This window comes from Chroicocephalus ridibundus, chromosome 4, assembly GCF_963924245.1.
Source record: "Chroicocephalus ridibundus chromosome 4, bChrRid1.1, whole genome shotgun sequence".
Taxonomy (NCBI): Eukaryota; Metazoa; Chordata; class Aves; order Charadriiformes; family Laridae; genus Chroicocephalus; species Chroicocephalus ridibundus.
This window is the reverse complement of record NC_086287.1, coordinates 52,930,950-52,942,970: the sequence shown is the minus strand read 5'-3', so window position 1 is coordinate 52,942,970 and position 12,021 is coordinate 52,930,950. Positions and strand designations below refer to the sequence as shown.

The following is a 12,021-nucleotide window of genomic DNA, read 5'->3' as shown; positions in this document are numbered from 1 at the left end:
CATCCAAAGAGTTTAAGCTGCAAACTAGCATTATATGATCAGAGGCCAATTCCTGAATTGAATTTAAAGTCACATTGCACATAACAAACTATGAAGGTGCACTAAGCTTGACTTAGACGCTGCTAATCACTTAAACCCTAGCTTTGCTTACAGAGGGAACTGTGCTTTATGTTTTGTAGTCTTCCTGCCTCCTTACATGGAAAGGTATTTGCTATATTACACCAGCCTCTGCATGCTGGAAACTCAAAACTTGCAATAAAACTAGATATATAGCACTCAAATACTGCAGCTGGAAGTGTGATTGTGCAACCAAAGAGATAAGGTAGGGCTGAGCCAGCAATGTAACAGCAGTATTTTGTGCTCAAATGCTGAAAGTAAGGCACAAAACAAAAGTCAAAGTTAAGGATTTTTTTGCTCTGACAGCAAGCAGACTGTGAAAATACTGTAAACAATGGCTTATTTATCTCTTAAGGGCAAAAGGAAGAATATATTTACAGCTTTTGGGAAAACTCTGTCAAAGTCTTTAAATAGGTGCAGGGGCTCACTAACAAAAAGAGTTATTTAAGAAATGCTTTTGGAATTGTGGAAAAAAATTGTAGCGCACATCCCTAAAAACAAGTAAGTAGCTTGCAGTCTCGACCCTGGCACCTTCAGCAAGACATCTTGCCTCAGGAAAAAAGTCTCACCACAGCCAGTAAGACTAAAGCACTGCAGCTTCCAGACACTGCCCATGGAGGCACATTCCTGTAACCTCTAGGAATGCCCATACGGTCCCAAGAGCAGCTGCCTTGCCAGTGGTGTTTAAAGGTGTCTCTTGTGTTTCAAACTTTTCATTAATCCAGTGAAGACCAGCAAAAGACAGAAGAGGAGTAAAAAAAAAAAAAAAAAAAAACAAAACAAAACACACAAACAAAACAAACAAACCAACCAAAAAACCCAAAACAAAACAAAAAAACCCACACAAGACTGATTTGTTTGCTATTGCCAAACTGCCTTCTCCAGATTCAGCTCTGATGGAAGAAGTTACTCAGCTGCTCATGTCAACCAAAGCTTGCCTCCTCGTAGATCTGCCCTAAGACCAATTTGTTCAATTTGCTGGTATTTTTTTGGCAAAACACACCAAAGTACTGATAGCCCATTTAATTAAATCTTCTGGCAGCATCAGATTAGGGAACACACTTACAAAGAAATCCTCTATCTCCACCGCTATTCTGCCAGAGGGGGTGCAGACCTGCAGTAAGGCACTGTTACCCCTCACATCACACACATGGTTCTGGAAAAGGACTTCTGCCCACAGCCTATGACAAAAGGCCACACACTAAACTCATGAATTCAAAACTCTCTCACTGATGCACTGGGAAACTATTACAGTAAATTTTAAAATTCAGAAAGCAACTCAAAGTAGGTCTTACACATCTGTTAGCGGAAAAGTTAGGATTCATTACCTTGTAGTTGTCCTACCTAGTCTGAAAGACTCCTCTCCAATGCCAAAATGTTTTTTGAGTTTCACAGCTGTCTGCTCTCAGAGGTCAAGCATGGACTAGGAGGAAGGCAGTTGGAACTAGAGCAACATTTGGGTTCATTAGTCAATGTTGCATAAAAAACAGTCATTTGTGAGATACAGAACCCTGTCACAAGATATGCAGGGAAGCCGGAACCGTACAGCTCTCGGTATCTTTCAACAGCTCGGTCTTTCCTATCAAAGAAGGACATATGCACACTGCTCCTGTTTCAAAGGCTACAACCCCACCATTACTAAATCAGACATCAACAACCAAAATAAAGTCATGCTGTCGCACATGAAGAAATACAGCTGTGCTTATATCAAAGTTTCAGCCCATTAACTTCTGTGTCTAGACTAAACAGTTCTTCCACTCTTCCTACAGGCACGTGCTAGAGAGTTTGCACATTTGGTCACCAGTTTATTTGTAATACGCAAGAGGAGATCTAAGCTTTTATATGCTTCAATTTGTTTAGTTTACTTTCATACAGTGACTAATTGTCTTCACAATCAGTACCACTTTGTCTTCATCCATGACACTCATGCTTTAAGAGGATACACCTCAGAAGTCTGATGCCTACCTATTTGTTTAGGCGTTACTAATGCCATCCAGTTTGAAGTTCATGACTGTTTCATGACAGTTTATGAACTTACTGGATTCTAAAATAAAGATAGCATACATATTTGACACAGAAGAGTAATTTGAAAGCCTACTAGACACATCACTACAGTTGAATATGAAGACTGCCTTCCAAAAGTTTTTAATCAGTCAGAGAGAAGAAAGACTATGCCAACACTTCTCCTTTGTCCGCAATTCCTTGAATGTAAAAAGGAAAAAGGAGAATTTTGCAACAACTGGGATCAGTTAACATTACAATACTCAAGGAGAAGAAAATAATGCTTCTTGGCCTCCTCCTTTTTAACATACTGTGTGCCAGCTATCTCTAGCTTTTCTTCGCTGTCCCCATCCCTTTGGGGACATTTTAAGTTAGCATTTGTCTCACTGTGGAACTGGCTGCTTTCGTCTCTGCTTAATACAATCACTTGCTACACAATAGATGTAGCTATATCATAGTTAATAAAAGCAATAAATATGGCAGATGAACATTAGGTCTTTATTGCCAAACAATTCATAAGGGCACATGTGGCCTTCATACTATTCCCTAGCATAGGAAGCCTTCAGCTACATTAGACTAGGAACAGTCCCACATCTAGTTCATCCTCCTTGAAGCATGCTAGTTTTATCTCCAGTGAGGTCAGGATACGCAGTGTGCCCAAGTCTAATATTGAAGACTGTACTGTTAAATGGGGAAAAAACCCCACCACCTAAAGTAAATCACTTCCAGAAGCACAGAACAGGGCTTGCTTACTTTCCCCTCCCTACAGAAGAAACAAATTCCTATTGACAGAAGCATGCCTAATAGGTCCTTCAGCAATCGGCACCCTCATATCGTGCCTAATCAAATTCAGCTCATCTCAGAACCACTTTGCTTTTAATAAAACAAACTCTTCAGCAGCGTAGATGTTGTCTGTATCCATTTTCAGAACCGCTGCTTATAATATCTTTTGTCTACATGACATTTCTGTTGTGAAACAGAGGGAAGCTTTTAGCTGAATTATTCTTTCTTCACCATAAGCTAATAACTGCAGCTACTAGGAAGCTGCGTGCATGTTTTTGACTGACCTCACCACACTTCATATTCTAGCCTTGGAAGAGCTGAACAAAACTGCAGTGCAAAACAGCTGATATTTGCATATACTGTTCAGAAACCCTCTATATTTAGGAACAGAAGTTTTACTAATCAGAACAAGTAAAAGCTAAAGATAGACAATACAAGTCCAGTGATACCTTGTTCACGTATCATTCATAACCAAATCATATTAAAAAGCCGTGTCCTCCTGCCACACAGCCCCTCAGTAACAAATTTTCAAAGACTGAATATTTATACTGCAACTGTTAAAGCTTCGCTGTGCAAAGATTTCCTATAAGGACCATCTGCTTGTATCTCAAACGATACTAACTCTAGCTGACAACTGCTGTTTGTGGGAAGGGCAGTAGAAAGGCATTTATTTTGAAGAGTTAGTCAAACCAAAATACAAGTTACTCTTACTGCTGACCTACCAGCACCACGATGCCAACTCGGACACTAAGAAAACCCTACAAACAGCTTACTGCCTGCTGCACTTCCCCTCCCTCAACCTTTATTTGGTTTTAAATTGCATAGCCAGAAGTGCAGCCATTATATAGTCATCAACAGTACGCAGAGACCCAGCAAGAGAGTACATGCACAGGAGCTCACATTACAAAGTTAAATGTACGACTCATCTCATAGAAGGGGCACATCTGGTCATCCAGGGAGGATGCATGATGGTGTCCCACAGCTGAAGAGCTGGGACAGCACTACTCCAGCTATTCCCACACACACCCCTACAGCACACTAATCTGCTGTTTTGGAAGCCTCTACCATTCTTAAGTGTATTATTTGCTTAATATGAGGACCAAGACCTATTCTAAACCACCAAGTAATAGGATTAAAACAGCGTAATCCCAGATGTTACTTACAGTTTCCCAGAGAAATTACCAATTGGTCCCCCAAAGTATATGAACAACACCATGATCTCAAGACCCAGCACTAATCTGCAGAAAGCTGCACTAGTAGGTGTCTAAAAAATACATGGCAAAGGTAAGGGAGACATAAAATGCTGAACTGCACCTTGTCAAGAAGGAAGCAAGTCATCTAAAAGAAAAGTGGGACCCCTTCAACACAGTAATAGCATAGGCAGGTGATAAAAGCGAAAAAATGTGAGGATACCATTTAGTGATGTATTTATAAAACAAAATGATAAGCTTTGCCTTACAAGTCTTTCTGGAAGCAGGCATGCTCTCTATGCCAGCATTCCTGTTCCTGTCCCACAAGGTTTAAGCTTGTGACAAGTCACATGTGAGCTTTTCACTGGTCACCTTGGGCCAGAGTGAGAATAAACATAAGGATATTTGTTGATAAAAAGAAAAGCATCCTCAACACAAATGAGATTTAGGCTATCAAACTGTACAAGCAGAACCGGATTTGACAGCAGAAAGTACACCTGGAAACCAATGAGAGCTTCTGCTTGAAGCTGGGAGCTCAGACTGAATCCTCCTCTACTTCACTTGCCTTGCTGCCCACAGGACAAATATGCCATGAGTATGACAGCACAGAATAACCAAACACAACTCTAGGTGACATCATGAGAAGCACTTCTACTAAACGTGAAGACAGACTGCAACTGTACAACATGCTAGAGGAGCTGTCTTTGGAAAGTTTCATACCCATACTAGTCACAGATAATCAAGACAGATTCAGAACAAAAGCATGTGCAGACAATACCAACAAGAAAAATGGCACATTACGACTGGTTCAACCTACCTAAACAGCTGCTGCCTACAGGCATGTATATAGTATTTTGCAAACAGTTGTAAAACTTCTCTGCTGGCACTCTGAACTAATAAACCCTACCTTCAGCAAGGCATGTTGGCTCAGGCTCAGTGCCATACTATGCTCACACAGCAGCTCATTAGCTTAGAGTACAGGAAAAGAAGGTTGCATCTTCTCAAAGTATCAAGCTGATACGTGCTATCACTACTAACAAATAAAAGGACTAAGCAAGTTAGAGAGCAGCATTAGCTCCATAATAAATGAGTATAAACCAGCCATAATTTGAACTGGATAATAAAAAGTTCCTGACTTCTTCGGAAAAATCTGTTCTCAAGCAACCTTGTAATCACAGTTGAAAAACAGCCTGCTATTAAGATAGAGCATGAAATAGCTTAAGCAAGATGCTGCTTTCAGCAACAACAAAAAAGTCTTAATAGCCTAGAAAGTAATTTCTAGGTTTATATGCGTATTTTAAAGTAGAACCAAGTGGACTTTCACGGTATCTACTGTTTTATAAATTTCAGCTGAAAACAGAAAACTATGCATCCCTGATTTTGCCAAGATAGGAAAGGAGCAGCTATTTGGTTCTATATGGGAAGTGCACCAGTCAAAGGCAACAATGTCTTACATTTCTCAGACTTGTTTACTCAGAGTAAATAGTCTGTTTCCCATATTTTAAGAAAAAAAAAACAACTAAGTCTTCCACTTCTGCATGTGTGACCTACTGGCTCTACATGCCAAAGGGATTACAGTTTAACTTCCACAGTGCACTCAGTTTCCTTTTTATAAGGAGCATTAAACATGCAGATGTTTGATACTCTGATTTGCTTCAACAAATATAGATTTTAGCTTTTAGAGTTTGAAGTTTCTGTTCTCTGATTTTACATCAGTTACAAGATGCTGTGAATAACGCCTATAGCTGGATACAAATCTGCACTCTGAGAAAGTCAGAAGTACTCCAAGGAACAGGATAGTTGCAAGAGAACCAACTTGGGTATGTTTTGTTTCTTAGCTGAACTGAAACAAAAGCTTTGCTCTATCCAGCCATACACAAGCTTTCACTGAAACAATCCACAAATGTTTCCCTCAAATATAACTCTTTCTACTATTTTTTTTTCTACATTGCAGTTAGTGTTCTATTCAGACACAATACTTCTGGTGTTTGATTAATCTACTTGCAAGCTCTGAACTGGCAGTGATCGCATATTCTCAATATGCGGCATATAAGATCCACCATAAACTAAGCACAAGACAAAGGTCTCCAAGAAGCCACTGTCGATATCAAATAAAAAAATAAATTAGTTTCTCCAGAACAGCAGCCTTCCAGCTATGACTGTTGAAGCAAGTGATTCTCAGAGAGAATCATGACCTTGAACGTATTTAACGGGTGGCTACCATTATTTGCTATCGATGTTCCTTTAAATGAAGCCTAAAATATATTTTTAGATAAGTCTTGAAAGCAGAACCCAAGTCATCTGAGCAGTTTCACCCATATATCTACACCATATAGCGCAAAAAATTACAAAATCATTAAACAAAGCTTCAGCTTGATATCACACAGCAAATCCATATAAATGCAACATTTGTCCCCAGTTTAATGCCATAGCCAGGATGACCCTTCCTCTGTCTTTGGTCCATAAAGAGACATAAACAGCTATCAAGGACAAGCAGAGATACTATATTGCATCTGTATTTGTCAACACTACTGGAAAACTGCATCAGCTTCCTTCTGAACTGCACAGCAAGAGATTAACTAAACAGTTCCACGAAAAGCCAAACAGAAGAGTTAAAAACTGGAAGTGTGCTTAAAAGGAGGAAACGCTTCAGTAACTTTATTTAGCTCATCAAGGAGGTAGCGGTTACGGAGGAGCTTTGATCCATCAGAGAAAGCCTGTAGGAGAAACAAGAGTTTAAAAATGAAGGTCCCTTCAGACTAACACAAAAAGACATGTTTCAAATCTAGATTTGCTCCACGTATAAAGCGGTCCACCAATCAGAAAAACTTTCCAAAAGTTACTGTAGAATTTATCACTGTAAACACAGATGAGACTTTTATTATATTTTTTCAAAAGGTTAAATTTAAGTAGAACTACATCCTATTTATCTGAGGATATCTAACAGTCCACATTAAGCAAAGCTCACATACCAATTCATAGTGCCTCCTTTGGGCACTGCAGCCTGTAAGTTAATATTCATTTATTTTAATGGTTGACTCTGGAAAATTTATACATCAAATGTTGACAGTGATTTCAAAGCAACCACTGTAACAACAATGAGCAACAGCCCTTAGTTTTGCCTAGTTAGATAAAAATACGGATTAGGTTTGCAAAACCCATTAAGTCTATAAGACAAAGTCTTCCTCAGCTGAGGATGCACCACGATGCATCTCCTAGCTAATAGAAGTCTTTGGTTAGTAAGAAATATTACACTTACATGGACGCATCTATTAGAAACCCCATCCAAAACTCCTTAGAACTGGTTGCAATACACTACATTGAAAGTATCTAATGTCAATAACAGAATTCTTTCATCACTAAAGAACTCAACCACTGACTGAAACATAAGCTTCTTTGGTATTCCTCCTTCAACTTATATCATTTTAATCAAGTGACTCTTCTGAGAAGTTAAAACTGCACACCAACATTTATTATTGAAAAAGTCTACAAAGATACATTCACACAGTCCCCAAGACAGGGAGATTTAACAGCAGCAGGCCACTTACACCCGCCTTCAGTAAAAGCTACCCCACGCAGTCAGGGACTAGCACCACAAGACAAAGCCACACTGGCCTGAATGCCATTACACCAGAATAAATTCTTCACGGTGCAATTCAAAACTGGAGAGAAAAGGGTTAGCAGGAGGAAAGAGACAGGACGTACACCTCAAGACACTAACCAGACAAATCAAATGAAGGCTACTGACAAGAAACATACGAATACCATGATGCTCTGTTCAGGTACTCCTTACTGTATTCAATATCTCCTTCAAAATTCCCTCCAGCCCCAGGCTCCAAGGAATATATAATGGGCCATTACTTTGACAGGACTTCAAATACAGCTTTTTTTCCTCTCTTCTCCCCCCTCCCCCCCCCCAAAAAAAAATTAGAATATGAATGTTTCTGCTTCACCAAGAAACCCATAGCCTTTTGTGAACAGATGATGCTATGAGCAGATGTACACAATCAGATTCCACAAGCAGACTCACAATCAGCAGATGATCTCTTCTTTAACATCCATCTTGACCTGTCTGGCTTGTTTTACATAAACTGGTTTTATTCACTACAACATTGATTACGTAAACCTCGACAAAATCTTAACCAAACATGCATTGCCACATCACTGACAGAAAATACGTAACGGACTACTGCAAGAAGGTTATTAGAAATGTATTTGCTGCAATGACTGACTTCAAATGCCTTAGGCCTTACCCTCTGATCACATTAACGTGCAGACAAGCAATCACAACTATTGCGAGACAATACAGGAACATGTTCTGGTGGGAGAACTACCTACTGCCAAAAGAACGCCTTCCCCATGATTTAAAGGTCAAGTATAGAACAACCTTACTTTAATACTGCTAAGAGAGTCAGAGCAAAAGATAAAGTTTTGTCATCTTAAAAACAGGACTCTCAGCAGTTTGCCAGGTATGCCAATTCCTTTTTTCATCATCCTTTTCACCACCTAATTTAAAAGTCTCACAGCTCAAGACAGAAGTTATTCATCAACATCACAATCAATGCTTTTAAAAAAAATAAGTAAAAAAACCAACAAACCACACAGTGTCCCAAAAGAACTTTTTTTTAAAAAAACCTAGCTGTGAGGTCACTCTATCAATTTTAATCAAGCAGTTGTAACAAGAGCTGCAATGCTACGCTTCTGCGGTTCACAGGTCTGTTTCACTATAGAGAGGAGAGCAGATTTACATTGTCTTATTTAAACAGAACTCCAGATTACAAGATTCTAATACAAAACAGGTATTAAGAATTTATTTTTTTTAGAATACTGAACAGATGCTTAAGCTGTTCCAAGAGTTCCTAGTCACAAATGTTGAGTCACCGAAGAAAAAGAGAGATATGTTTGTATTATTTATGGCACTACATATAACATTTAAGACATCTGACGGGAAACACAGTAATCAACTCATGAAGCGTCAAATGGATCTAAAAACCCCAATCTCCAGTCAAAAAAAATGGAAAATGTAGTTGTTGAAGTCATGGCGTTTCCTGGACTGCTTCCATCACATCTACTTATTTCTACATCACATCCACCAAGCACATGGTGTCAGTAAGCTGTGGGAGCCAATGCCCTATTGTTTCAGCGTAGCTTACAGAGACAGAATGACCAGGGAGCTTCAGCTGCCCATTAGCAGACTTCTTGTTCATGATTCTACTACAAGGACAAGAGGATTTGTTTGCTTTTTTAGTACTTGTAACACCCAGAAGGTACAACCTCAATAGCTTTAGAGAACAGCTGATACTCAAATAAAACCTAAACTCTGTCATATAAAGTTTATTTAAATTTTATTGGCATGCTTCAACACACAGCAGTGAAGATCAAGACCTCTGGCAGAACTGATAAGCTGAGATCAATGCATTTCCATATTAAAGGAAAAGCACACCAGACTTTGCTAGGTTAAGATCAGAGACAAAACATTTCATACTTCTGTACTTTCAACTGCTGCTAAAAATAGTAAAGCAACAGAAAGGAAAATGCTTCCAGCTGTGCACAAAAAGCCTCTGCAGCACAACATCAATTTATGCACTCTAATTTAATTAAAGATTCAACATTATACTATGACTTTATTGTTAGAGACAGTGTTGCACAGCTGAGGTTACCCTCTGTTTCCACAATTGAAACAGTAAGAACGTTTCTTTATTAAATTTAATTTGATATGGATATTTCTCCCAAATCAAGTTACTCGACTTCAATTCAAGTCTTTCAAGTGACAGCTATGCCACATCTGTGGTAATAGCCATATTTTATTCCATGGTAACTGTATCTTGACCCAGTCTCATGATAAGAAACATTTAGCATCCCTTAAGGAAAAAAGGTACACCATGGGACACACGAGTACCCAGTCCTGACTGCTCTTTTTATTTGCTCCTAGAAATTCAGTTATTCTGCAGAGGTGAACACAGTTCTTTATGAAACGACTTGACCAAAACAAAACAAAAAAATTCCCTAACAAACCAGAATAAGGTTTTCCACGACCTTGCAGCAAATATGTAACAGATTCTGGGGGAGGCTGAATTACGCAGCAAGGCTGTAACTGTTCTGCTTCACGGCTGGCTTGAAACCTTTCTATTTTATTTATTACTAAAAATTATTCCATTAACCATATGTTTCTAAATATTAAACTATCAAAATCAAGCATCTCTCATAAGGTTCACGAGGGCTCTCAGCAAGCACGGCTTAGACGCTTCTCCCTCATCTGCTTCTACGGCGTTCGGCAGAAAGGCTTCAAGCTTTAACAGCAGGGCAAGAACATAATACCAAGCGGATTACTTTAAGATCCGTATCAAGCTGAGAAAATAAACATTTCCACCACGAATCTGAATATAAGTGCTTCACCCTCCTCCTTCCCTCCCCTTCCCCCCCCACCTCGGCTCTCCTCCTCATTCCGAAGTCATCTCCCCTGCAATCTGCGCGGCGGAGGACGAGGGGAGAAGCCGCCAGGGAGAGCTCGGCAGGCGGCGGCGGGGACAGCAGCGCTCCTGGGTCGCACCTGCCGGCGGCACCGGCGGAAGGAGGGGGGGCCGGCCTCTCCCCTCCGAACTCCGCACACACACACCCCCCAGCTCAGCGCCCCCCAGCTCCGCACACAAAGTTTCTTCCCCCACGGTCGCGGTCACCCCGGGCCGCCCCCCACGCAGCGGGGCGACAGGGGCGGAAAGGCGGGAAGCGGCGCGCGACACCCCCGGGGTCTCGCGCCTCCGCGCGTTACCTCAGACGGCCCTGAGGGGACGGGGACCCCGCCGCCGGTCCCCCCCACTTCACAACGGGCCCCACCGCCGCCTCAGAACGGGGGTAGTCCCTGAGCCCCCCCCCCAACTCAGGTCGGGTCTCCACCGCTTCAGAACGGGCCCTGCCGCCGACTCAGAACGGGGTCCGTCCCCCCGCGTCGCTTCCCCGGCCTCAAAATGAGACACCCCCCTGCCGCTCCCCCGTCTCAGGACGGACCCCGCGCCGCCTCAAGATGCGTCCCCCCCCTCCCCCCCATCACCCCCCCTCTCAGGACGGGTCCCCCCCGCCGCCACCGCCTCAGGACGGGCCCCACCACCCCCTCACGACGAGTTCCCCCAGCGCCTCAACACTGGTTGCCCCCCCGCCTCAAGACGGGTCCCCTCCAGCGCTCCCTCCCGCCTCAGGACGGTGGCGATCCCCCCCGCCGCCGCTCCACAGCGCTCACCCCAGCACCACCAGCTCCCCGTACTTGACGGGCTCCTTGTTGGGCGCGCAGTGCTCCTCCTGGCTGGGGGAAAACATGGGGGCCGCCGCCGCAAAAGTCACCCCGCCGCTTACAGTCCCATCCACCGCCGGCTGGAGGGGGGGCGGGGGGGGAGAGTAGACAGGACGGGAGACCGGGGACACCGCGTCCCGACCGGGCTCCGCGCTGCGCCCCGCACTGAGCCACCGGCTGCCCGACAACGGCCACTACACTCCGAGGGTGGGGGGAGCGAGGGGCGGAGCACCCAGGGGGCCGTACCAACTCGCCTCGGCGGGGGGGCGGGAGGAGAGAAGCGGCCCCCTTCCCGCCCCCGCCCCGGCCAGGCCACGCGTGGCCACGCCCCCTCCCGCTCCCATTCACCGCCCGCGGAAAGGGGCGGGGCGGAGCGGTACCACACACACACCCCCTCCCCGCCCGCAAGTGGTACGGCCCCGCTGTGTTATGTAAACATAGAGTAAAGGGGCCGGGGCCGCTCTTAAAGGGGCCGCGCTCCGGCGGGAGGGGGAGCGGTGAGCAGGGGGCGGAGCCGGGGGGAGGAGCTGGGGGGGATGACGACTCCGAGTCGCGGAGGGGTCCAGAGCATGGTGGGGGGGTGTTGTAGGTCAGTTGCCTGGGGGGTCATGGGTTCCAGATCACCTAGGGGGTGTGTGTGTGTGG

General features: G+C 43.4%; 1 protein-coding gene across 2 annotated transcripts in view; it reads right to left on the bottom strand.

The window, feature by feature from the left end:
- The window catches only part of PELI2 (pellino E3 ubiquitin protein ligase family member 2), an 81,702-nt gene extending 70,137 nt beyond the window's left edge, over positions 1-11,565 (bottom strand). The window contains exon 1 of one of the 2 annotated variants that reach the window (XM_063333201.1): positions 11,326-11,565. In XM_063333201.1, coding sequence (XP_063189271.1) covers positions 11,326-11,402 — 77 coding nt within the window. In that variant the 5' untranslated portion in view covers positions 11,403-11,565. The remainder of the gene's footprint in view (positions 1-11,325) is intronic. The other variant, XM_063333202.1, reaches the window with a different exon arrangement.
- Positions 11,566-12,021: the final 456 nt, after the last annotated feature.